The following is a 27,394-nucleotide window of genomic DNA, read 5'->3' as shown; positions in this document are numbered from 1 at the left end:
GAGTGAAGTTGCAAACTGCTATGGTCTGCTTTGTGGATTTTTACATTTAGGTGACTTGGTGAAGTGTGGAAGTGATCTGGAAGATATTATGCACCCTTTCAAAGAAATCGTTTCTCAATAGCAAAATCACATGCTTTCAGACACTAGACAGATGAAAATAAAAATGAGTGAAATGTGCTAGAGAGTTTATGCCTTATCTAAGAGAGACTTCAGTTATCAAGTCTACCTGATTAGTGCCCTACATGAATATGTTCCCAGTCTTCAGCTTTTTCTAGAGAACACAGGAAATCCAGATTTCTTCTTGAAGCCTCTTGATTTTTAAAAATATTGACAATGAACTAAAACAACTGAAAATAGCTTCATGTAGCCTAACCAAATCCAAACCTGTCAGTAGTTGTATCCTGCTCTCCAAGTTAGGACTTCTGTTACAGATGAGAATTAATAAATTTTACAACTGAAAAACACAAAACAAATGATTTAAAGCTAATATGCCAATTAGTTTGGAATTCAAACCTCGAAGGACTTTGAAGAAATGTCAAGTCTAATTGAAAGCAGTAGAGTCCTGGCCAGGTGGCTCGGTTGGTTGGAGCATCGTCCTTTGCATGGGTTTCCGGTTCGATTCCAGATTGGGACAGGTGCGGGAGGCAACCGATTGGTGTTTCTCTCTTTCCCTCCTCTCTAGAATCAGTGAAAGCATGTCCTGGTGAGGATTAAAAACAGATAAGTCTAATAGCCAAGTTTAATAACCTTATACAGTAGGGTAAATTGAACTGGTCCTTATTAACATTTTAACTGGATATAACTGAAGGAAAAGACCTTTCAGTGTTTATGGTTTAATAACTAAGGGTTCTGAGTAGAGGTAATTTAAAGGTATCTTGTAAGGAGATTGATTTATTGAGAAGCCCTTTATTGTACTTAATATGTAAAATTAAATCCAGGAGACTGTCTACAACTCAGCTGTGGTTTTGAATGTTTAATGTTTGCTATACCGTCCCACATCTTCCCAGTAATTGACTTTTACTGAAAGCAGTATTGATTCCTTGGATTTTATTCCCTGGCCCTTGGGGTGGGGGAAGGGTCATCAGGATGGAAAGAAATGGGATGGGGAGAGTGTGATGTGAAACAGGCACTCGTGTGCCTCTTTCTTACATTGTCCATTAAAAGATTGATTTAACTAATTTTTCTTATAAGAAGAATAGGTACTTTGGTAGACTAACCACAGTGCCTTATACATAGTAGAGCTTAATGATATTTGTGCAATTGAACCCTGGTGGATTAAAACACATTTACCTATTAGTGTGAAGTACTTTAAGTAATTTAATTTATACGTAGTCAGACTGTAGGAAATGGGAGTTTAGAGGTTATACCTAAGAAAAAAGTGGACTATAGGATATAGGGGACGAGGTAAAGGTCTTCTATGGGTATAAGGGTGAGAAAGGAGGCTAGGTGAGGGAAAGTTTTGAAAAGGAAGATAAAATGGTAAAATACCTTTTTGTCTACTGTGCAGTTTTACAGAGAGCTCTACTTTTTACAACTACATTGATCATAATGCATGCAAAAACTACATGGAACATTGGTTTTTAATCAGGACTACTTTGGGAGTTTACAGCCTTGATTTTCTTCTTTAGCCCAGTCTTTACAGGTCAAGTTAGTCTGATATCTCTTCATCCAATCCCAACCTTTCTGGTATAGGAAGTGAAATGGGAGGAGATTATGTTTATGAGGTGTTCCTGTTTAAGAATTTAAAAATATATATGAAAAATTTGTTGTATATTTGTGGAGGTGATGTTTAGGGGGAACCATAATTTTCTTCCCCAAATGTTTCTACTATTTGTGAAGTAGGAAGTTCTTTCTGATAAGTTTCTTTCCTCCTCCTCTGTTTTTTTTTTAATTCTCACCCAATGATATTTTTCCAAATATCTTCAGATAGAGTGGGAGGGGAAGGAGAGAGAGAAACATCAATATGAGACACATCTATTGGCTGCCTCCTGCATGACCCCGACCAGGGCTGGGGATGAACCACAACTGAGGTACGGGCTCTTGGCTGGAATCGAACCCGCAACTCTTTGTTTTGCGGGCCTATGCTCTAACCGCTGAGCCAAACCAGCCAGGGTGTCTTTCCCCCTTCTTTATACCCCACTCAGATGCCTTCCTAAGGGAGGATTAAGTGAGGTTAGAGAAGGAATTGATCGTGCTTTTGTTCAGTGCCTCTGGTTCCATTTTTGGAGCTCCCAATTCTTAGGATATACATTTGTCTACTCCTCTAAATGGTAGATATATCTGAGCAGACTGGACTCTGGGGGGGAGACGCAAATGGAACATTTACAGTTCTATGTTTAATTTACAATTGAATATAATAGGAAGTTATTTTGGTCACTGGTTTCAGCCATATTTTTATCTTCATCTGTCTGGCTCCTTTATTATTTTGTTTCTTTGTTGGTTAAGAACCCACAGTAATGGAGGAAAAGGTTGTTATAGATGTTCATTAATAGAGGAAGAACTACTTAAATTTTTTTTCTCTTCTTTTATTTTTTATTATTATTATATTTTTTATCCTCACCTGAGGACTTTTTTCCATGTTTTGTTCAGATAGAGTGAGGCGGGGGAGAGAGAGAAGCATTAACGTGAAAGGAACACATCGAGTGGTTGCCACCTGCACAAGCCAACCAGGGCCAGGGACAAACTGCAACCGAGGTACGGGCCCTTGGCAGGAACCAAACCCGGGTCTCTCTGGACCATAGGCCGACGCTCTAACCACTGAGAAAACTGGTCAGGGCTTTTTTCTCTTCTTGGATAGAATGTTTATGAGGGTTCAAGCTAATGTTGCATTTCCCCTGCTTTGGTTTGCTGTGGTTTAGTTTAGCATCCTTGAAACTGAGACCTACCTTGCTAAGCAGGTAGCAATCTAGAATTTAGAGATGGAAGGTAAGCATTCAGCATTAAAAGAGATGCTCTCTGGGAGAGGATTAAGTGGTTGGTTACCATTAGTTGTAGGCAGTGGAAATAGAGTGAACTGAGTACAGTAGTCTCCCCTTATCCATGGAGGATACATTCCAAGACCCCCAGTGGATGCCTGAAAGCTCAGGTAGTAACAAACTCTTTCTCTCTCTCTCAAACATACGTTTCCTATTCATGTCTTCCACCCACAAGTTAATGCCTTGTCCATCTTAACTGGCTGTAATTTGCAGTGTGACAGCATGAATTTTTTTTCCTTTACAGTTTCATGGATAGAAGATTTCCTTCTTCTTCTTCTTCTTCTTTTTAATGATTTAAGCCTGTTTTTAAAATATTTTTTAGAGCGAGAGAGAGAGGAAGGGAGAGGGAGGGAGAGTGAAACATCGATGAAAGAGAACATCAACTGGCCGCCTGCTGTATGCCCCCCACTGGGGATTGGGCCCGCAGCCTGGGCATGTGCCCTGACCAGGAATTGAACCAACCACCTCTTGGTACATGGGTTGATGCTCAACCACTGAGCCACACTGGCTGGGTGAAGATTTAATTCTTACTGTAGATTTCAGCAGCCTCAACATACAATTTTTCTTATTGAGAATGTTCGCCTTTTCACTTAAAGATGTACTTTACCGCTTCTCTTTGGCATATCTGAATTGCCAGCATCACTACTCTTGCACTTTGGGGCCATTATTAAGTAAAATAAAGATTACTTGAACACAAGCACTGGATAAAGTCAGTCTGATAATCAAGAAGGCTACTACTAATTGACTAATGAGCAGGTAGTGTATATAGCGTGACTCTGTTGGACAGAAGGATGATTCACGTTCCAGGCAGGATAGAGAAGGGTGGTGAAAGATTTCATCATGCTACTTAGAATGGTGTGTAATTTAAGATGTGAATTTCTAGAATTTTCCATTTAATATTTTGGACTGAGTGTTGACCGAAGGTAACTGAAACCATGGAAGGTGAACTTGCAGATAAAGGGGGAACTGCTATACTTGAAAAGAGGAAAGATTTTATGTCAAATATGTGATCTTATGTCACAGTAGATTTTTGAAGATCGTAATATGCTGAAAGGTGTCTGCCTATAAAAGCATCTTTCTTTATCCTTAATCGTTTAATTTTTTCTTCTGTTTAAAATGTAAGATATCTGATTACTTGACATTCATTTTTATCTTTGTAGTTGAGTGATCTATTAGTATTTTTAGTCACAAACTGAAATTAACACAGTTTGGGGGTGAGATTCTGTCATTGTCACAGATTGTAGTACTACTTGGTTAGAAACTAAATAATATTGTAATCATACTTTTCTGTTTGGAATACCTCATTTGGGATCATTTAGATTTGGTTTTAAAGACAACTTTTATGTCATTAGCTTTATGACATAAAAGTTACTTAACCTTCCTGAGCCTTTGTTTTCGCCCATAAAAAAGGAGATATAGCCCTGGCTGGTTTCTCCCGGTGGTTAGAGTGTTGGCCCATGGACCAAAGAGGTGCATGTTCTGTTCCTGTCAAGGGCACATACCTTGGTTGTGGTTGGGTCTCCTGCTGTGGTAGGGGTCATGTGGGAGGAGACACAGTTGATGTGTCTCTCTCATGTCGATGTCTCTCTCTCTCTCTCTCTCTTCCCCGCCCCCATTGGAAGATAAAAGGAAAAAATATTCTTGGGTGAGGATTAAAGAAAAAAAAAATGGAGATATAGAACACAATTGTCACGAGTTTAAGAATGACATGAAATAAAATATGTAAAAGTGCTATGTAAATAGTAAAATAAAAAAACTTGTTAGCACTTTGTTCTTATTTATGCTTAGAAAATAGCATTCTGGCCAGCGATCTTGAAACACATCCATCGAGTAAATTTACATTTACATCTGTTTCTTTTGGAGGGAACAAATTCAAAGTGTAGTATTTATAGCCTTGTCAGTATGACTCTTTCACTGTAAATTAAAAAGATATATATTTTTAAAAAGTTCTAGTCAACACTGAACAGTAGGAAGTTATTTTTCTTGCTATTCATGTTGGTATCCATTGACTGATACCTGGTATTCTATATAATTTCTTTTTTTTTCCCCCTGGGCATTGCTATTTTTTGTTGTTGTTTTTTTCTTTTATTAATTTATTTTTGTTACAGATGTTGTTCTATGTAATTTGAATGCCAGGTGGAATAGTAGAAAAAAGGGAAGGAAGAATAAATGGAAGAGGGAGATGGTGTGGGATAATATCTACTTCTAAAACATAAAACCATTTTATTTTTATTAATTTGGATTATTTTCCTTTAAGGTCTTTGATTGTCATTGCTAGTTGCAAATAAGTAGAAAATTATCTTGAGTTTTCTATTTGTAGACTACATGAAATGTCATCTTAAAAATAAATCTTAGAGCTCAGATGCCTGAAAAAGAATCTTGGGCGCAAGATTGTGCAACAGAACATTTTTTTGTTTTTGTTTTTAATCCTCACCCGAGGATATTTTTCCACTGATTTTTAGATAGAGTGGGAAGGAGGGAGGGAGAGAGAGAGAGAGAAAGAGAGAAACATTGATATGAGAGACACCCATGGATTGGTTGCCTTCCACATGACCCCAACCGGGACCAGGGATCAAACCTTCAACTGAGGTATGTACCCTTTACCTGAGACTCTTTGGTCTGAGGGCTTACACTCTGACCACTGAGTCAGACTGACCAGGGACAACAGAATGTTTTTATAATTTTTTAAAATTCATGGATGGTCATACAAATAGTGCTAAATTATTTTTTGAAGGTAATTATTTCATTCAGGGCAGTTTATTTTATATAATGCAGGAGGATTGAATTTGATTTGTCTCACATCTAGAGAGCAAGCAGTACAATCTGCTCCATCCTATTGGCTCTTCATATATATTATGTAAGCAGCTGTTCAAGTTAGTTCAACTCAAAACATTAAGAAAGGGAAAAAGTGTCATATTTTAGAAGAAAAGTGGTATGACGTTTTTGATCATCTTTCCTTCCCTACTGAATGATATTATTTAGCAGTAGCCTTGAACACTTACTGATTTTGAAATTGTTTTATAATGAGTACGTAGAAAATTACTTATAAAAGTAGATTTTTTTGAGTAATTATAGATCAAAGAAGAAAATGGCACCATAATTCATGACCCCATGGTAATTGAATTGCTCCAAGTCACAAATGCACTCATACACAAACCCAGTATTGGGATTCTTCTGTATGTAATTACTTAAAATTTGTATTTTGAGAAATTAAAATAAAATTTAAATAATATGACACTGGTTTTCAACCTTTTGCACCTCATGGCACACATAAACTACTAAAATTCTGCAGTACACCAAAATATATATTTTTTACCAATCTGACAAAATATAGGTATGATTTTGATTCATTCACATTAGACAGCTCTTGTGTTGACTGTTGTAATTTTTTTTATTTGACAATCTAAGGGAAAAGAGGTCAGTGCCCCTGACTAAATAGTCAGGTATTGCATGTTTAAAAAATTATTGTGGCACACTGGTTGAAAATTGCTGATATAACAGATAACTCCATTTAAAAATTAACATTCCTTCTCTCCTCCTTCTTTCATTTCATTTCCCCTTTTCCCACTTACCCTGGATGCTTCGATAAACATATTAGGATAAAAATTTTAAAGTAAGGGTTTTGTGTCAAAATGTATGATACCCTCCCAAGTTTTACAGTTTATACTCTCACAAGTTTGAATACTATTTATTTTGTACTTTAGCTGTTATTGGTTGTCATTAAACAAACTGATAAACTATTGTCAGTTTGATAAATTAAACATCTCAGATTTAATTTGGGTTTCTTTTGTTGTTGTTAGTCCTCACCGGAGGGTATTTTTTCCATTGTTTTTTAGAGAGAGAGGAAGGGAGTGAGGGTGTGGGGAGAGAGAAACATCCATGGGAGCGAGACACATGGATTGGTTACCACCCGCATGACTAGAATTGAACCTGCAACCTAGGTACATGCCCTTGACTAGGAATCAAACTCTTTGGTCCGAGGACCAAATCAGCCAAGGGCTAATTTAGGTTTTTTATGTTACTAGTAAGGCTGAATAATTTTTTTCCTCTTTTTTGGCCACTAGTATTCTTTTTTGTAAGTTGTTTATAAACTTTGATTATTTTTCCACCATAGTGTTCAGTTTTTTAAATACAGATTTATAACCATTCCTTATATATTTAAGATATTAATTTTTTGTTTTTTACTATAAAAATTATTTTATAGTTTTTTATTTATCTTTTGTAGTTTGAATTTTTATGTAGTCTAATCTAATGCTTCTTGAAAGCTGGTCTGCAGATTCTTCATCTGACCCCTAATGAAGTTTTCACTAGCCTTTGTTGAGAATGTTGGCTTCAAGTGGCTGGTTGCACAATCCTGTTTCTCATACTAAAAGTCTTTGGCTTAATAATGTTTATCTTTGATTTGAGGTTAAGAAATTTTTTTTTTATTCTGAGAGTCAGATAAATATTCTTTTATATTTCATTCTTGATTTTTTTTTTGTGGTTTTATGTTCTACTTTGAATTTTTTAATATGGAATTTGAGCGATATAAGATTTGAGGAAGGAAAGGATCTTTTCAAACAGTTAGCCAATTAATTTTTTAGAACCTATCTAACCAACCTTGAATCTCTCTATCTGCTTATATCTTGGTGATTTGAAATGCTAACCACTAATACTTTTTATTTTCTAGGTATAGCATTATGATGGGTTGTGTATTAAATCTGAGGGACAATATAATATAGTAGGGTGGAAAAACACTGAATAACTCTGGAGTCATGGATCTGAGTTCTAGCTTATTTATTAGCTATGTGATATTAGGCAAATAATATAATTCCTTTAAGCCAGTTTCACATTTTTAAAAAGGGATTGCTTTTATATAGTAAAAGATACCTCTTATGTCTTGTGTGATTGATGTGGATTAGCATAGATAATACAGGGGTGGGGCAAACATAGGTGAGTATGCAAAACATAGAGTTAATTCTTGTATTTTTAATAATTGCATTATTTATTTGTATTGCAACTGTAAACCTACGTTTGCCCACCCTGTATATATTAAAATCCAACTTATTATCCAAGGCTTCCTGAATTAGATGCTAGCATCTAAACCCCTATGCCTTCATCCTGATTGAAATATCTTGCTAAATATTTTGCTATAGTTCACTTAGTGTTGAAGAATATTTCTCATCTACCGCCAGTATGGTAACTTTCTCAAAGGAGGATGGCTTGGCTTGACTTTTTTCATCAGGAACCCATCCTGATACTTATTGGTCACTGCTTACTGTTCTAGATGGAAGCATTTAATAAGAGGTGAATGAATTTGAGTGACATGGCAACCCTTTTCATTGCTACTAAACCTGCAATTTCATACATAGTGTTTCCTTTATTTAACACCAAAGTTGCCCTGGCCAGTTTGGCTCAGCGGTTAGGGCCACGATTAGAGCCTCAGCCCACGGACCAGAGAGGCCCCGGTTCAGATCCCGCTAAGGGCATGTACCTAGGTTGCAGTTTGTCTCCGGCCCCGGTTGGGGTCGTGGGGGTGGCAACCACTCGATGTGTCTCTCTCAACATCGATGTTTCTCTCTCTTCCTCCCCCTCTCCCTCCTGCTCTGTCTGAAGATACATGCAAAAATGTTCTTGGGTGAGGATTAAAAAAAATACTTGCCCTGGCCAGTTTGGCTCAGCGGTTGGAGCATCGGCCTGCGGACCAGAGAGTCCTGGATTCGGTTTCCGCTAGGGGCACGTACCAAAATAATAAGAATAAGAATAACACCAAAGAACCATAAAATGGTATAATTTAGAACATAGTAGTAGTAGGCCTTTTTAAAATTAATTAATTAATTACTAACATATAAAGTATTACATGGTTCAGAAGTCTTGCTTACATCCGTATTACTTTCACCCCATGCTTACCCTGCCCTTATAGGTAACCATATCTATTAGTGTCTTGTTTACTCTTATAGAGGTGTTTTTTTTTTTTTCCAAAAACATATGTATATTTGTATTTATATATGTATATGTATGTTTGATTTATTCACAAAAGGTAGCAAACTATATACTGTTTCTTTTTGTTTCACCGAACATTATCTTTGATCTAAATCCATATTCATACATTGGGATCTTCCTGATTGGTTTTTTTATAGATCCTTGGTATTTCATTGTGTGGATGTACTGCAGTTTATTCATTTAGTCTCTTTGGATGTAATTTAGATTGTATTTAGTCTTTTGCCATAACAAATAATGCCACAGTGAATGTATCTTGAATATTTTGTTTAGTATACAATTGTATCTTCAGGGTAGATTCTTAGAAGTGGGACTGTAAACATTTGTGTAATTTTGTTAGATATTGCAGAATTCCTCTCCACAGTGGTCATATCATGTTGTATTTTTCATTAGCAGTGTATGAGAATGTAGAGAATGTCTGTTTCTCCACAGTCTCACCAACAGAGTAATACATGGTTAAAATTGGAGGTGTTAATTTGCATTTCTCTTATGAGGTTGGTTGAGCATACTTTGATATGTTGAAGGCCATTGCCTTTATTTTTCTGAGAATTGCCCATGTCTTTTGTGCATTCTGTATGTTTGTTTTTTTAGGGAAGTGTCTCCCCTCCTTTATTTTTATTTATTTATTGAATTTATTGGGGTAACATTGACAAATAAAATTATGTAGGGTTCAGGTGTACATTTCTTTAAAAAAAATTTTTTCTTTATTGATTTTTAGAAAGGGAGACAGGGAGAGGGAGAAACATCAATGAGAGGGAGCATCGATTGCCTCCTGCATGGCCCCCACTGGGGATTTGGCCCACAACCTGGGCATGTGCCCTGACTGGGAATCGAACTGGCGATCTCTTGGTGCATGGGTCAACACTCAGCCACTGAGCCACACCGGCTGGGCTCACGTGTACAGTTCTATAATACATCATCTGTATATTGTATTGTGTGTTCACCATCCCAGTCCCCCTCTTTAAAGAGCTCTTTATATAGTATAAAATATTTGTATTTTGCTGTTGTTTGTTGTGTTTATTTCTGCTTTTTGCAATGAAAGGTGTTTATTTTTTTACTTTATTTTTTATCCTCACCTGAGGACATTTTTGCATTTATCTTGAGATAGAGTGAGAGGGAGAGAGGGAGGAAGAGAGAGGCAAACATCAACGTGAAAGAGACACACTGAGTGGTTGCCACCCACACGACCCCAACCAGGGCCAGGGACAAACTGCAACCGAGGTACGTGCCCTTAGCGGGAACTAACCTGGGCCTCTCTGATCCATGGGCCAATGCTCTAACCGCTGAGCCAAACCGGCCTGGGCAAAGGTATTTTTTAAAAGTTAAATAAGAAAAGCTTTTTCTTCTTTCAGGTTCTAAAGGATATTACTAATTTTTTCCCCTAGTATTTGTGATTTCAATATTTACTTTTAAATAACCAATCCATTTGGAGTTTACCGTAGTATATGTGTGAGGCATGGATTCAATTTATGCTTTCCCAAATATTTGTCCAGTTGTTCCAGTACCATTTATTAATGTCCTTTTCTCAAATAATTTGAGAAACCACTTAATCATATGTCAGATTTTCTTATGTTTTAGAGACCTATTTCTGGACCTTTTATTCTTTTCTATTAGTTCTTCTACCTATCCATGTGCCAGTAGCACAGACTTAATTTTTGAAATAAGCTTTAGTGATCTTTGAATATAAGAAAAGTTTTATTAAAATGGAACACTATAGTATTGAGAGCCGTCCTTTGTGAGCAAGTATTTTGTCTCAAGGCAAATTTTAGATTTCTTAAAAGGAAGCATTTAGTAGAAAAACAACTTTTTTGGTACGAAAGGTACTGATATTCTGCCTCTAACTGTGCTGCTGATATTCTGCCTCTAACTGTGCTGGCATATATGGTAGTTACCAGCCACATGTGATTATTTAAATTTAAATTAATTAAAATGGAAAATTAAAAATTCATTTCCTTAGTTGTAGTACACTTTAACTGTTTAAGAGCCCCATGTGATAAGTGACTGTTTTTTTGCACAGTGCAGACACAGAATTTTTCCATTACCACACAAAGTTCTATTGGGCAACACTGTAGTTTAGAACTTAAATCATACTTAGGTTCTTTTCTAGCCTATTGAGTTGATGTCAGATAAACAAGCAAAAATCTGAAAGACATGGAAGGTAATGGGAATGATGAATGGGCTAAAATGGAACAGCATGGTAAAGATTATATAAAAAAATATAAAATTTATTTTAAAAACCTCATAGAGGGAAAAAAGAAAACATCATTTAAGAGTGTGACTTTGTTTAAAGGGTGCTGGTTCTTAGGAGCTGAAAGTAATTTCCTTTGACTTAGGCACTTTGAGATTTACCTATGTTAAATTTTATGTCAAGGTGATTTGCTTCAACTAAGATGTTTCTGGTTTTGAAGGCAATACTGTTTAGTCATAGAAGAAAAGAAAAAATAGGAACAAATAGGAACATTTACACAGAAAACAAAACGCTGAGTTTTAAGAGTTTAACACCATAAACAGCATCTAGTTCTGTACAGTGCTAATCAGATAATGTAAGTACTTTGAAAATGTATAAGCCATGGAAAGGTTTTCAAACATTTATTAAGCTGTTTAAGTTGCGGGGGGTGGGGAGGGTAGGGAGGGATGAACCATTTCTTGAAGTGTTTATGCTTTGAATAAGAAGTCAGCAAAATCTGAATAAAAATTCTATAAAAGTAATAAAACCAATTAACTGAGATTTGATTTCCAAGTCACCTCTAGAAGATCAAAGTACTGAATATGAGTTGACTTTGGAAGTCTTACATTTTGGTGGATTAGATAAGGAGGCCCTTTAATAAACAAAATACCTTACTTTTAATGGAAATTCCATGCAATTTTATTAAATCTGTTTAGTATCCCTAGCAGTTAGCAAAATGCCAAACAATGTACTAAGCACTCAATAGATTTTGAAAGCATAAATCAATTTAATTTGGTATCATGGAACCAGTTACATAAAATTTAGTCAGATATAATCTAGTATAGAAATATCCTGAATAAACTTTTTAGCTTTATTTACTTGCCTTATTTTAACTAAGGCAAACGAGAAAAGGACAAGATTTGACAGTTGAAAGGGACTCTGTAAGATTTAGACAAGCAGCTTGAGAAGTATTTTGGGGAAACAGAGTTCTTTTTGATAATTTTTTTGGTCGTTGTTAATCCTCACCCGAGGACACTTTTCCCCTGATTTTCGAATAGAGTGGAAGGGAGGGAGGAAGAGAGAGAGAAACATCAATGTGAGAAAGATATATCAGTTGGTTGCCTCCCGCATGACCCAGACTGGAGCTGGGGATCGAACCTGCAGCCCAGGAACACACCCCGGACCAGGAATTGAGTCTGAGACCTCTTGGTCTGCGGGCCAGCTCTCTAACTGCTGAGCACTGGCCAGGGCCATTTGATAATTTCTTTAAAGATTTCAGGGGTATTTGTTATACTTTCCCTCCTTTAATGCCACTTTTTTGGTGTATATTTCCTGAGAGCAAGTATTAATACTAGAAGTTGAATTATTAGAATTTTTGCACATTTGAGGGTGAGATTCTCATGATTGGTGCTCTTTCATGAGAGCACCATGTGATTATTTAAAATTACGATAACTAAAACATGGGTATAATTATGTGATACTATTCTTCTTTAAGATAAGCAACTAAGTTAAAGAGTGCCTATAAACCATCCTAATTTGTTTCCTTTCCACTAGTGGAATGTGTTAAATGTTTTTGCTTATTTCATCTTAATTTAATTAATTAAAACATTTGTAAAAGCTTGCATACAAGTTGTGCTGAGCTGTGGGAACACAAATATGAATTGTACTTTGTTCTTGCCCTCAAATGGGGGATGTGTGGCAGAAACATTCTACCAATGCATAATGATGGGGTCTAGGAAATGCTACCCCAAAATATAGCAGTTTGGCATATTGAATATTTAAAGTTAAAGGTATTTGAGAAATGGCATGTGCAGGAAGGGCTCTCTGACCTACCCCTGAAACAGGTCGTAAAACCCTCATGTGAGAGGTGTCCTCCCCATACCCAGAAGACAAGGAGCATCCTTAGCTCCAGAGATGAAGGAACACAGAAGCATCTCAGAAGCATCTGAACAACAAGTCTTACTAAGGTTCCCTCTGTTTACTACACTTAGCTCATACTCTTGATCTTATCTTTCCATGACTTTCTACTCTTCATCAAATCTAGCATAAGGACACTCAGGTTTAATAGCTTCTTCAGGGCTTCATTTCCTTATAAAGGTCACTTAAAACTTATATTAAATACATTTGTATGCTTTTCTTTTGTTAATCTGTTTTTTGTTGCAGGGATCCCTGTTGAGAACTTAGAAGGGTAGAGGAAAAAGATATTCCTCCCCTACAGTATGTATTGACCATATTTAAGCAATTAAAAACAAAAGCAAAACTACATGTAAGTAGTACAGGTAAACAAGGGGAAAACATTTTTGTAATAAAGCCACTTCCAAATACTTTATTGTGGAACTTCCCTCCATATTATCATCATGAAAAGAACATGTGATATCAAATAGTATAAGGGATGCAATGAAAAGTCTCTTTCATTCTAGCCTTCCCTCAGAGGCAACTAGTCATAAGTTTTATGTGATGTTTGTAGACATTTTTAAAACATAAACAAGCATGGGCAGGTTTCTGCATATATATTTTTATTTTTATTTATTCCTTTTTTTTCTTTTTATCTTTATTGTTGAATGTATTACAGATGTTCCTCATCCCCCCCCATTGACCCCCTTCTCTCCACTCCTGCCCCCCTCCCGCCCCCCTCCCGCTTTCCTCCCGCCTTTTCCCACACTGTTGTCTGTGTCCATTGGTTATGCATATCAGTTCTTTGGTTTATTTCTTCCCACCCCCCAACCCCCTTCCCATTGAGGTTTATCAGTCTAGCAATCAATTTGTACTTCTTAATCCCTTCACCTTCTTCACCCGTTCCCCCAACCTCCCTCCCATCTAGCAACCAACAAAATGTTCTCTGTATCTATGAGAATGTTTCTGTTCTGCCTGTTCATTTTGTTTGTAGATTCCATTGTTGATAGATATGTATTCATTGCCATTTTGTTTGTTCACATATTTTATCTTTTTCTTCAAAAAGACCCTTCATCATTTCATATAATAACGGTTTGGTGGTGATGAATTTTAACTTTTTCTTGTCTGGGAAAGTCTTTATATGGCCATCGATTCTAAATGACAGCTTTGCAGGATAGAGTAATCTTGGTTGTAGGTTTCTGCTTTTCATCACTCTGAATATTTCTTGCCACTCCTTTCTGGCCTGCAAAGTTTCTTTTGAGAAATCTTTTGACAGTCTTATGGGAACTTCCTTGTAGGTAACTAGCTGCCTTTCTCTTGCTGCTTTTAAGATTCTCTCTTTGTCTTGAACCTTTTGCATTTTGATGATGATGTGTCTTGGTGTGGGCCTCTTGGGGTTCATCTTGTTTGGGACTCTGTGCTTCCTGGAAGTTTTCTGCCATTATTGTTTCAAATAGGTTTTCGATTCCTTGTTCTCTCTCTTCTCCTTCTGGCACCCCTAAGATGCAAATGTTGGCATGCTAGAAGTTGTCCCAGAGGCTCCTTACGCTATCCTCATTTTTTTGTATCCTTTTTTCTTTTTGCTGTTCTGATTGGGTGTTTTTTGCTTCCTGATATTCCAAATCGATGGTTTGCTTCTTGGCTTTACCTATTCTACTATTGTATCTGTGTAAATTATTCTTTGTTTCAGTTAGTGCCTCCTTCATTTCTGACTGTCCTTTTTCATGCTCTTGAGGCCCTCACTAAGTTCACTGAGGTTCTCACTAAGTTCATTGAGCATCCTCATAAGCAGCATTTTGAACTCAGTATCTGTTAGGTTGCTTATCTCCATTTCGCTTAGTTCTTTTCCTGGGGTTTTGTTCTGCTTTTTCATTTGGGACCTGTTTCTTTGTCTCCTCATTTTGGCTGCCTCCCTGTATTTGTTTCTGTGTATTACTTAACGAGAAGTGTGGGGCTATCTGAGACCAGATGCTGTTTGTTTGAAAGACTTTAAGAAAACCTGAAGCAGTATCCAAGACAGGCCAACCCTATGGTTAAGCAACTGGCAACAGCTTGGGTGGGCCTGGATGTTGGGTAGGGTGGGGCCTCAGGGAATCACCAGGGCGGGGCAACCAGTGTGAGCCTGGTTGCTGGAGTCCCAGATGTGGCGGCTGTCTTCCACCCCAGGGAAGGGCTCACCAAAGGAACAAAGGCCTCTAACAGCAAGTCTGTCCCGGAGAAAGCCCCTTCTCCAGCCCTCGCTCCAGTGCCAAGCAGCTCATTTCTTCCCTGTATGTCTCTGGCGCCCTTTGATCTGCCTTCCCTCCAAGCTTAGACAGAGTAAGTCCGATTAAGTCTGTGCGCGGGCCCTTTAAGAGTTGCTGCCTAGGGCTCCAGCCACGTCAGCCTCCCTGAGCCTCAGTTCCCACTGGTTTTTCCAGCCAGAAGTTATGGGGCCTTCTCTTCCTGGCACTGGAACCCTGAGTGGGGCGCCTGGTGTGCGACGGGGATCCCTCAGTTCTCAGGGAGGACCATCCCAGCCGAGGTATCCTCCTGATTTTTATCCGCCACACATGGGTGTGGGACCAGCCGCCCCTCCTACCTGTCTCGATGTGGCTGCTTCTTTAATTCCGTAGTTGTAGGACTTCCATTCAGCTTGATTTCAGGTGGTTTTGAATGATGGTTGTTCTGTAGTTTAGTTGTACTTTGAGGTGGTTTTGGGAGGACACAATACCACGTTTACCTACACCGCCATCTTGAAGTCTGCATATATATTTTTAAGAGTATTTGAGTACATAATGCGTATCTGTACCTTGCTTTCTAGCTTAATAGTGTATCTTGGAATATTTTCCTTATCATATATATCTGTCTGTCCATCTCATTTTTAGTAGTTGCATGATACTGTGATTTTTATTAAATTCATTTTTTTTTTAAATTCTCGCTCGAGGGTATGTTTTTTATTGATTTCAGAGAGAGAGAGAGAGAGAAGAAAGAAAAACAGAAACATCAGTGTGAGAGAAAAACATTAATAGGTTGCCTCCTATATGTGCCCTGACTGGGGATTGAACCTGCAACCTAGGTATGTCCCCTGATGGGGAATCGAACCCTCAACCTTTTGGTGTACAGGACAGTGCTCCAACCATATAAGCCACCTGGCCAGGGCTAAATTCATTTTTATGGACATTTAGATTGGTTTTAGGCTTTTGTTATGACAAATAATGCTGTATGTGTGTCAAGGAGAGAAAAGAGATGTATGTGTTTTGTGTGTTAATATAGTAGTACCATGTATAATTAAAACGAGGGCTGAGCAGAATCTTAAATTTTTAGTGTAATACATGGGTAGAATGTGTTGGACCATATGGCAGATGTTTTACCTGTGTCTGCAGATCTGTTCATTTTTCTTCAATCTTTCTCTTTATTCTCTGGATTGAGTAAGTTTTGTTGATATTTTCAAGTTCCCTGATTTCTTTCTTTGTTGTCCATCTGCTGGGAATCGAATGGAAGACCTCCCCCTGGTCCATTGGTCAATGCTCAATCATTGAGTCACACTGGCCGGGTCCACTACTTTCTTAACCACTTTGAGCTGTGTGGCTGCCTGGTTTCCTTCATCTTATTTGTGGGCGATGGGAGGAGGGCACTCAGCGTAAAAACTTCAAACTGAACTCACGATTCTGTTCACTTTCCAGTTGTAGTTTTTCAAGAGTAAACTATTCTTTCATTACTCCATAGCTTGGGACACTTTCCAGTGCTTTCAAACAGTTGTGTGTTTTTAAAATATTTTATTCAGATATGTTGTTTTGGTCATTGTCTGTAGGGGGCTTGCATGATCACTTCACTTGAGTGTATTAGCATGAGGTTCCTCTGGCTTTCTTTCTTCTTTAAAAATTTTTCTTTCGTTTTTTCCTTACTGACTTTAGAGAGAGAGGAAGGGGGAGAGAGAACATCAACTGGCCACCTCCTGCATGCCCCCCACTGGGGATCGGGGCCCACAACCTGGGCATGTGCCCTGACTGGGAATAGAACCTGCGACCTCTTGGTGCATGGGTTGATGCTCAACCACTGAACCATAATGGCTGGGCTGGCTTTTTTTCCTCTTAAAAATTGTTTCCATTTGTTTTTCTTTGATGTTTTCCTGTGGTAGTATTCAGTCCCTCCAGTCTCTTCAGTTCTAATGTAGCTAAAAATGTTGTTCAGTTTCTTATCAATTTAAGGATTTATTTTACACCTAGAGTGGGTTAGCTAGCAATCATGAGGAAATTATAAAAACTTTGTAGAACTTTTTTAAAGCTTTCATGGTCATTATATCTATATCATTTATTTTATACATGGCAGGGTTGTATAGTCTCTTTATTGCTGAAGCTCAAGGCTTATCAAATGATCCCTCAAGTCTGGACCTTCAGAAATGTTTCACCTAGGTTCCTCTTGTCAACCAGTTGCTGTTTGCGCCAACTCAACACCAACAGGAACCCTCAATTTGGGGTGCAGTGAAGAAAGAAACTGTTTTCTGGACATACAGCTTAATGGTGATACAGCATGGACAAGAATGGCCGTGAGGCTGCCCCAGTGACAGACCCTTTTTTAGCTAGGCACCTTAGCTCTAGGATAGTGGGGAAACCTTGTATATAAATTTCTGAATATATTGATACATAGTAAGAACACAGTAACTTGTCTCCTTATACTATCAGGTTGTTTTATCCTTCTATAAGTCATTGTGATAATTCATACTACCTGGAAATAGTGTCCCAGAGTACACTTATTTATGTTATTGTAGTTCTGAAGATTCTCCCCCTACCGCTTTTTTAGATAGTAATGTCCAAGAGAAGAGGAAGTAATTCAATCACCTTTTTACAGTTGACTTTTGGTAGTCTCCTGAATGAATGTTCTTAGCCAATAGGCCTAATTGTTCCAGTCTCTATAAAGGATTATTTCTAGTTACAGTGATACCTCGGTTCTCGAACGCCTCGGTTTTCGACCAAATCGGTATTCGACCAGGAGATTCGAGAAACTTTTGTCTCGGAATCCGAACAAATATTTGGAACTCGAACTTCCGAGATGAGCTGAGTTGAGCCGAATGGCGTTCATTCGGCCCAGCGCGCCTTGCTTGCGTTATCAGTGTGAGTGCAGAGAGAGAGTCACACTTTGTGGAGTCACGCTTTCCTATTGGGTTTCATTGCTTCGGTTCTCGAACAATTCGGTTCTTGACCGTCCTCCTGGAACGAATTATGTTCGAGAACCGAGGTATCACTACTTAAAATTTAGATTTTTTAAATCATGCCTAAAAATAGTAGTGGACTGTGACATTTTAAAAGAACTTTGTTTTTAGTAGTCCAGTAATTATTTTTTGTTGAGTACAAGATTCAAACAATAATAAACTTTAGTTTGCCTAATATGAATTAGATATTGGGGGTCCAAGTGTTAGATTTTGAAGGAACTTTTTATGGTAAGGAGTTTAGAGGAAATGTAGAGCCATTAAAGTTTTTGGAAAGATAATTCTCATTATAGCAGAGCAAATATAGAATTGAATGGGGTGGTAAAGATACTGATAGCTGTTAAGGGTTTTATTTATTTATTTGTGTGTGTGTGTGTGTGTGTGTGTGAGAGAGATAGAGAGAGAGAGATAGAGAGAGAGAGAGATTTGGTCCTCATTTCTGAGTCCACAGTTTTGCATCATCCATTTATTTGCTTTTTTTTTTTCCCAATTTTTATTAATTTATTTTTGTTACAGATGTTTCTCCTTCCCACCCCCACTGAATATATTGATACATAGTAAGAACAGAGTAACTTGTCTCCTTATACTATCAGGTTGTTTTATAAGGCAGTAGCCTTATGAATGAAAAGGGAGAGGAGTCAAAGAGAATTTTGAAGTAAATTTGATAAAGGGAAATGAGAAGTCAGGGATGACTTCAAGGTGGGGTAACAGTGCAAGAACTGTCCAGGCAAAAGAGAAAGACATGGTGGAGTGGCATATGGAGCCATTGGTGGAGTCTTTTTTCCCTTACTAGAGTGAGTTTTTTGAGAACAGGAGCAATGTCTGACTTGCTTCAGCATCTTGTAAATTGCTTTTAATGTTGCAGTAGGTGTTCAGTAAGTGCTTGAATGAATGAATGATGATAAATATAAAGTCATGTAGTGTGGTATCAGAGAGTGGTTAAAATAGATCATTAGACCTTTCAAGATAGTATGTAATGTGTGATTTGCCTTATGTATTTGTAGTTACAGCTATAGCTTATTGATAATAATTGAAATTCACTAATATGTATAGGCAAACACAGGCATATTTTTTTCAGATACCTTAAACTTTAATTTCACTTGTTTTTAGTATGCTTGTATCCCTGACTATTGGGAGTGAGGACTGGGGAGAAAGCTTCACATGGTGATAACCAAGGTTTATTGACAAAATAAAAATATGATTTTCCAATTGATTTTTTTTTTTATAGCCTTCAATATTCTTTAGTTTCCTGTGGCTGGCTGTACAATACATGCTTATTAATTTCAATAAGATTGAATAGGAAGATATACTGGATTTCTCTGATGCTAGATATGAGCCACCCACTGTAAAACAGTGGAAAATGTGAATCTGAATTTTCCTTATCCATTTCTTGTGGTTGTATGTTTTTAGTCACTGCATCCCATGGATTAGAACCCTTCTTCCTCAATGGACATTTGTGGCTGTCCTGTCCACAGGGGAATATCTTATAGTTATGGGTTAAGAGGAGAAAAAAAATGCTCTTGTAAAGAAATGTTAATACCTGAAATAGCTTACTGAAAGTCCAATGAAATAAGGAGAAAATTCTCTAAATCTTATCCTACAGAATCTGCTAAGTTTCTCCACATCTTTTTTCTTTTCCCTCCTTATCAGTTTTTCCCTACTATTCTTTTTACCTTGTGTCTCTCTCATTCTGTGACCACTTTTTTTTTTTTAAATCTGATTTTCTTTATTGTCTTTAATTTGTTCTTATCCTTTTCTTCTGCCTCATCTGTTCAGTGTAGATAACTAGCTATAGTATTCAGTTGAAGTTTTAAGAGTTTCCTTTTTAGTAAATACATTTTTATTTTTATAATTAAAAACTCAAATGAGTTTGGGAGTTTTTTGTTTTCAAAATAATTTTATAGTTTTTATGTTCATCTAATACACACTTGATTTTCAATTATTCAGGGATCCTTAAGGAAATAGGTTTCTTTTTCAGAGTCATTCAGCAAATGAACTATGTAGCATTTGCTTAGGATTTAAATTAGCCATTATGCAGTTCTTCCCCTTTCCATTTTCTATTATTTTTATTTCACTCATTGATCTACCTATTTACATATTTATTACATTAAAATGTTACTTAAGATTTTCAGTTATTTTTGTAAAGAAAGTACTAAGTAACTATCAGGAAAAATGTAGAAATATAGCAAAATAGTTTCTCTAAAATGAAAGTGTTTTTATTTAATGAGCCCTGAGATAGACTTACAATTTTTTTTTTATCCTCATCCGAGGACATTTTTCCATTTTTTGTACAGACAGAGTGGGAAGGAGAGAGAGAAAGAGAGAGAGAGGGAAACATCGATGTGAAAGGGACACATCGAGTGGCTGCCACCCGCACGACCAACCAGGGCCGGGGACAAACTGCAACGGAGGTACGTGCCCTTAGCGGGAACCGAACCCTGGTCTTTCCGGACCGCAGGCGGACGCTCTAACCGCTGAGCCAAACCGGCCAGGGCTAGACTTACAATTTTAATGAGTTTATCTTTGGCATTTTTTGTGTGGAATTGTACTGGAATAGCTTATAAAATTCAGGAAGGTTTATAGTCTTTTCCCAGTTCGGGTTCTCTTTGACTTGTATGCACAACTCCTCCTCACTCCTCCTATCAAATCCAGCTTGGAAAAGTTTGTAGAAAGTATACAGGTATCAGGAAACCTGGATTCCAGTCTTACTTAATATAACTTTATTCAAACTGTTTAAATACGTTTGGTTTTTCTTTTGAGGTTTGCAATCTCTAAAAGTCAAATCTGACCTACCATTTCTAAACAAAATACTCCACTCTGAACAGTTTTCAAGATCAAGACTCTGTATAGTAACTTCTCATTGTTGTTTATAATCCTGCCATTTATAAGCATTGTGACCTTTGGCAATATTATTAAACTTCTGAGACTTTTTTCTATTCTGTACATAGGGATTATAATGCCTACCATGTAAGATGATTGTGAAGATTTAACTGTAAAATGAATATACTTTAAAGTGCATAGTCCAAGTATTTTGTAAAGTTATTGGGTGAGTTTCTTATAATTTCATATGATTGTTGTAGAAATGTCACAAACCTTACAAGTGAAAAAGCATAAAGATATATGAATATATTGATAAAATATTTTTGTGGTAATTACAGTAAATGGAAACATCAGGATGCTTACCTACGTTTATTTTGGAAAATTTTTTTAAAACTTTTTTAAAATTGATTTTAGAGAGAGGAAGGGAGAAGGAGAGAGAAACATTGATGGGCGAGAACATCGATTGGCCACCTCCTGCATGCCCTATACTAGGGATTGGGCCCACAACTTGGGCACGTGCTCTGACCAGGAATCGAACCGACGACCTCTTGGTGCATGGGTCAACCACTGAACCACACCAGCTGGGCTATTTTGGGCAAACATTAAATTTCTGTTCAAGGTCTTTAACTTGGCTAATAAAATAACAATATTGGTATTTGGGCTTACTAGATGCTTTGTTAAACTTGAGTAAGTAAGCAGTGTATTCCAAGTGAAATTTTGTCTGAAAGAACCATTTTCTAGAATTGCTTTTGCCTTTTTTGGTACTACTTTGATGTTTTGAAATATGAAGTACCCATATGGCAGTTAAATATATTTACTAAATATAAATAGCACATTATTAAACTGTTGCATAGTGGTAGCAAATTTAATAGAAAAATCAAATGAAAAGTATTCCAAAAGACTTCTGGTGTTTATTTTAATCTAATTTGTGGTATTTTGTATGTCTAGTCTTTTTAATCCTGTTTATTATTATTTTTTAAATGTCACAGTAATATCAGAAAATAATTAAAATTCTGTGACTCTTTTATTCTGCATGGAATAGACTTAAAGGTCAACACTACTTTTTTATGTAGGTTATGGGTGCTACATGTGTGCTTTCAGAGCAGTAGTGTGAGAAAGCTTGAAGTGGGATGGCAGGACGGCCTCATCCTTATGACAGTAACTCCAGTGATCCAGAGAATTGGGATCGGAAATTGCATAGTAGACCTCGTAAACTTTATAAACATTCAAGGTAGGTAGAAAATATGTATTTCACATATCAAAGCTCTGATAAAACTGATTTTTATAAAGAACCAAACCATTTAATTGTAACGAGCCCTGTCAGAGGATTGGGTTTACAAAATATTATGAATGTTTGCATTTCTCTTTAAATAACTGTTAGAGAAACATTTCTTTCCTTTTAATTTTCTTATATTTGTATTTATTTGAATTTTTATTTTTGTTTGTAAGTAACGTTAAAACTCCTTAGTTAACCCCACGAATAAATGCAATATTTAATTTAATTGGGAACTCTGGCAAGACACCTTAGTCCTTGGTATTTAAAACTTTCTACTAGGAATTTATTTTGTTTTCTAAATACATTGTGTATAGATTATACATGATAATTTACAGGTTTTTGTCAGTCTTTGCCTCCATACATTTTTAACTATGAATTTATATTGTGTTGTCATCGTGATACTAATGGTAAAATGAGTCTATCTGCAATGACTCTACTGGGTTCATTTAAAGTTTGATGCATTTATTTTAAAAGTTTTAGCCCATTTATACTTTTTAAAGCTTTTCTTTTGTGCTGTGTGGCTTAATAAGGAGCGCCTCATTTAGAACACTTTATGATCTGATATTTTAAGGTGTTAATTAGCAGCTCGTAAACCTGACATATTTATTGCAGGTATGTAAGCATGTTTTCATAGTATTGTGCTTTATAAATATTAGGACATATTGGACATTTAACTTATATGATGTAAAATTCTCCTGATATTGATAAATAACACCAGCTTTCTTGAAAGAGAATTAAAAAATGCTGTGATATTGGAATCTGTTTTGTAATTTTAAAGAAATGATTCAGGTACTTTTAAACTGTATGCTATATAGCTAGTAAAATATGAGTGATTGGTTTAAGTCTCCTGGCAAGATGTCTACCTTTATTGTGGACTTTTAATGTGGTGAGATCTAAAATGAAAATGTTAGGTTGATTTTATTAATTTATAATACACACCAATGGTATGAGTGGTTTTTTATTTGTTCATTTTTTTTTTTCCGGTGTGTGTGTTCTCCAGCTTGTGGCTCTAGTTCTTTATCTCTGTCCTGCTTACATAGATAATTGAGATTAAAGAAGATAACTGGTTTTATCTCATTAAGTGTGGGGCTGTATTTATATCTATGTTGTATACCTATTTTCTGGTGAATTGTAAGTTATCCTTTCTAGTTATTAATATTTTTTTGTCGGTGTACAATAGTGAATATATGAAGTGGTGACAGTGAAAATAAGCTGTTTGCTTTATAAAAGCTACATGCATACAATGGGGAAATTTTATAAAAATTAATGGTATTTTTTTATTGCTGTTATTTCAGTAACACATATAGCTCTTGGTATCTGCAGCATTAGTAACTCTTTGGTATTCTTTTTAGGTAGACTGCTGCAGTATTGGTTGTTTAAGTGAAAATATTAAAGATAAATAGAAAATAAATACCAATACATTGATTTCAAAAAAATGAAAATGTCATGCAATCCTTTGAGCTTATTTTAACCTCATTTATGGGAAATCTGCTCAAGGGGAAATAGCTTTTAGGGACCTCTTGTTCTGTGTACTTAGGAACATATTTAGGTTACTTTAAAAATATACAGTTTGACTTTTTAAAAACGGTATTTTTTGAATTGATAGTAAATTAATTGACTGAGAGGTTTTAAATACTAACAATTAGCAAATGTCATTGAGAACCTGTGTTCAGTTCAAGAAAGATTCAGAAGTTTGTCAGGGTATCATCATGGGATGCTTTAATAACCACCACATATGGAACAGTTAGAGGGTAGTAGAGCACTAAGCCATGAGTGAGTTATAGTAAAATTAGAGTTCAGAGAAGGAATCAGTGTTGGCTTGAGTAGGTGAAAATGAGATTTGAGCTAATCCTTGGATGGATGACATTCCTGCCAGGGACCTTCTGGAGATTATCTTGACTGGATTTGAAGGTGGAGATCTCTGAATAGTATTACTTGTTTCCATTTGACAGATGAAAAGAATGAGGTTAATAAACTTGCCCAAGGCTATCCAACTTGTAAATAGCAGACCTAGGATTTATAAACTTTTAAATAACTTACTATGCTACATTTTAAATACATATAAAGTAGAGAACAGGTATAATGAACTCCTTTGTACCCACCACCCTCGCTTTAAGTTATCAATTCATGGCTGATTTTGTTTCACCTAATGCATTTACCTACTCATCCTTTATTTGAATTTTGTGTATTTTATTTAAGGATGTTTGAGTAAAAGAAAAACAGACTAAACACTCACTTAAATTAGGGGTTTATTTTTCTTGTACATAGAATTCCACAGTTAGGCAATGCCTAATGTAGATACAGTAGCTTAAGGATGTTAGTGTCAAAAATCTTTTATTTTTCTTGGCTTTTACTCATGATCACAAGATGACTTACTATAGCTTCAGCTATCACGTCTACCTTCCAGACAGGGAGGAGGAGAAAGGGGACAATAGGAAATGGGTTTTATTTATATTAGGAAATTAAATTTATTAGTAATTTTCACAGGGCATCTGTTTATACATTGTCTAGAACTATGTTATATGGTCATCTCTGGATGAGGGAGGCTGCGAAATATAGGTGGGCACATTGGTACCTCAAATAGAATTGGGAACTTAAATGTACAAAAAGTAAATGTCTGAGTCTGCTCAGGTATACTGTATAACAGTATACCATAGAATGGGTGGCTTATAAACAACAGATTTTATTTCACCTGGTTCTGGAGGCTGGGAAGTCCAAGATCAAGGTACTGGCATATTTGGTATCTGGTGAGGGCTTGCTTCCTGGTTCAGAGAGCCCTCTTTTTGCTGTGTCTTCACTAGGGATCTCTCTGGGGTCTCTTTTATAAAGGCACTAATCCCATTCAGGAGGGCTCTGCCCTCATGACCTAATCACCTTATCTCCAAATGCCATCACATTGGGGGACTATGTTTCAACTTAGGAATTTTTGAGGGACACAAACATTGTCTTTAGCAGTACAGAAATAAGAATAGTTTATTGATTCATTTTTTGTAGTTAATCTAAAAATTGTCTTGTTTACAGTTGTTTTATATTTGTTCTATTCACAATTTATAATAACCTCCTTTTTCCATCTTTTTTCCTTTGCCCCCTCCCCCCCCCTTTCCTACTGGCAAGGATAAAATAAATTTATCGAATAATGAGAGTGACAATACTTACTATTTTATATCTGCCTATCATTTAGTTTTCAGAGTTTGGTGGGCATTGCCTTATGATTTCTCTTTCATCAAATAAAACTTTAATGTACTTTTTTTTCTGAATTTTATTTTTAATGTAGATTTGATATTTATAACACTGTGATATAAAAGGCAAGGCTGGAAACTAATCTGGACATGGATGGACTTCAGGGTGCCTGTGATCCCTCTGCAAGTGCATGCAAATGAATTACATAGTTAAAAAGTTACTGAACTTTGTTTCTTTCTTAGTAGTTTTATGGTTAATACCTGCATTAACTGTGGTAGTTTGCTGAGAGGTTAAAGATCATTTTAATTGAAGTATATTTGGCCTGAATTACCACAGCTTCTTAAAAATTATAAATTGGAGACATTTTTGCTATTTAAAAAGGAAAAAGAAAGAGCACGCTTTCTGTAAAATTAATGTTAAAATGCCTAGATTGACAGTATGCTAAAAGCTCTTGAATATATTAATTGGGTCAAATCTGACTATTTAAAACTCAGATCTGCAGTCTGCTCAGGTTACTAAAGATAAATGCATCATACATTCAATATCAGACTTTGCCGCAAGGTGTCATTTCCACATAGAAATACGCATGCTTGCTTCTTCTGAGATGGCATGATGATTGAGCTTTTCAGTTTCCCTTTTAAGTCACTCTGTAGTACCAGCAGCAGTTTATAAATGGAAAAGTTTCATCGTTTTACAGTAGTTATTGAGTGGTTTCTTACAGTACAAATAATATTTTCTCTTTGGTTTTTAAAGAGTAGCTTTACTTCCCTGAGTGGCTACACAATAAAGTATTGAAAGGAAAAAGGAAAGTTAGTTGCATCCTAATATTCTAAAACCTGGCAAGCTGGCAGAGCTAGAATTAGCTTTACAGATGGCATTTGGCAACACATCTACATATCACTAAGCTCTCATCTCCTGAATTTTCTTCAGCCTGTCCATCAATTACAATAGCCAATCATTGCACAGAGATGGGGAAATGGGATGATCACAGCTCACAGGATGCTGTTTGGTTAGAAACGTCAGTGCTGCACAACCCACGGCTGAGTCAGTGTCTGAGAAAATGAACTGAATTAATATATAGAGGGGGTTGTATCTCTGAACATCTAAAGCCTAAGTAAATGCAGTAGCGTTATTAAACAGTAGAGGAAAGAAAGCCAAAGGAAGTCTGTGGACAGGTGAGGTAGGGGGAGACTGGGAAATTTTCTGATTATTCAGAGGAATCGAAGATGATGGAAATATCAGATGTGCTAAAGTTTCCTAGTAATGCCCAAGGATGCTGACCTGGCTTTCAGTGCTGCATTGTTTGAAAAAGCAGAGTCCCTTTATACTCTGATTTCAAATTTTTTTTCTTGTTTTGGTGTGTCTACACTGGCATATACTAAAGTAAGGTGTGTATTCATTTATTACATGATATTGCTGGGTTATAATTCTATACATGTATGTAGATGAGTGAGATTGAGAGGTGTTTGGCCTTTGTTTATGCTCATTTGCATTTCTGGATGGAAAAGATCATATGTCTTGATGGTCAGTTTAATGGCAAATTATTTAAAATGTGTACATTGTTCTTGTGGGTTTAATGTTTTGTTTTTTATTTTGTGTAAAGTCTTAGTAGAATCCTCATGTAACTTGAGAATGTATTATATTTGATATTGTTTTTTATGAATATTAAAACATTTAAGGAAAGACTAATTTTGAAACAATATTTTTGATATATTTGAAGAAGTTTTATATAGAGATATAGAATAATTGAAATAATTTTCATTATTTCCTAAAGAAGAAGGTGAATGTATTTTTACTTTTAGATGAATTAGGATTAGTTGAACCACTTATATGTGGTAGTATTTACAGAACTAACTGTATTTGAATGATAAAGTCTTAATTGGTTAAAATGACTTTTTTTTTTTTTTTTAGTTTAT

General features: G+C 36.3%; 1 protein-coding gene across 3 annotated transcripts in view; it reads left to right on the top strand.

The window, feature by feature from the left end:
- BTBD10 (BTB domain containing 10) overlaps positions 1 to 27,394 on the top strand; it is an 81,959-nt gene that overhangs the window by 1,671 nt on the left and 52,894 nt on the right. The window contains exons 1-2 of one of the 3 annotated variants that reach the window (XM_036258674.1): positions 21,145 to 21,248; positions 22,096 to 22,253. The exons of 1 other annotated variant lie outside the window; for it this stretch is intronic. In XM_036258674.1, the coding sequence (XP_036114567.1) occupies positions 22,153 to 22,253 (101 nt within the window). In that variant the 5' untranslated portion in view covers positions 21,145 to 21,248; positions 22,096 to 22,152. Of the gene's footprint in view, positions 1 to 21,144; positions 21,249 to 22,095; positions 22,254 to 26,060; positions 26,867 to 27,394 lie in introns of those variants that run through there. One more of the 3 variants, XM_036258677.1, reaches the window with a different exon arrangement.

Source organism: Molossus molossus, unplaced genomic scaffold, assembly GCF_014108415.1.
Source record: "Molossus molossus isolate mMolMol1 unplaced genomic scaffold, mMolMol1.p scaffold_m16_p_13, whole genome shotgun sequence".
NCBI lineage: Eukaryota > Metazoa > Chordata > Mammalia > Chiroptera > Molossidae > Molossus > Molossus molossus.
This window is presented reverse-complemented; position numbering and strand designations above follow the sequence as displayed.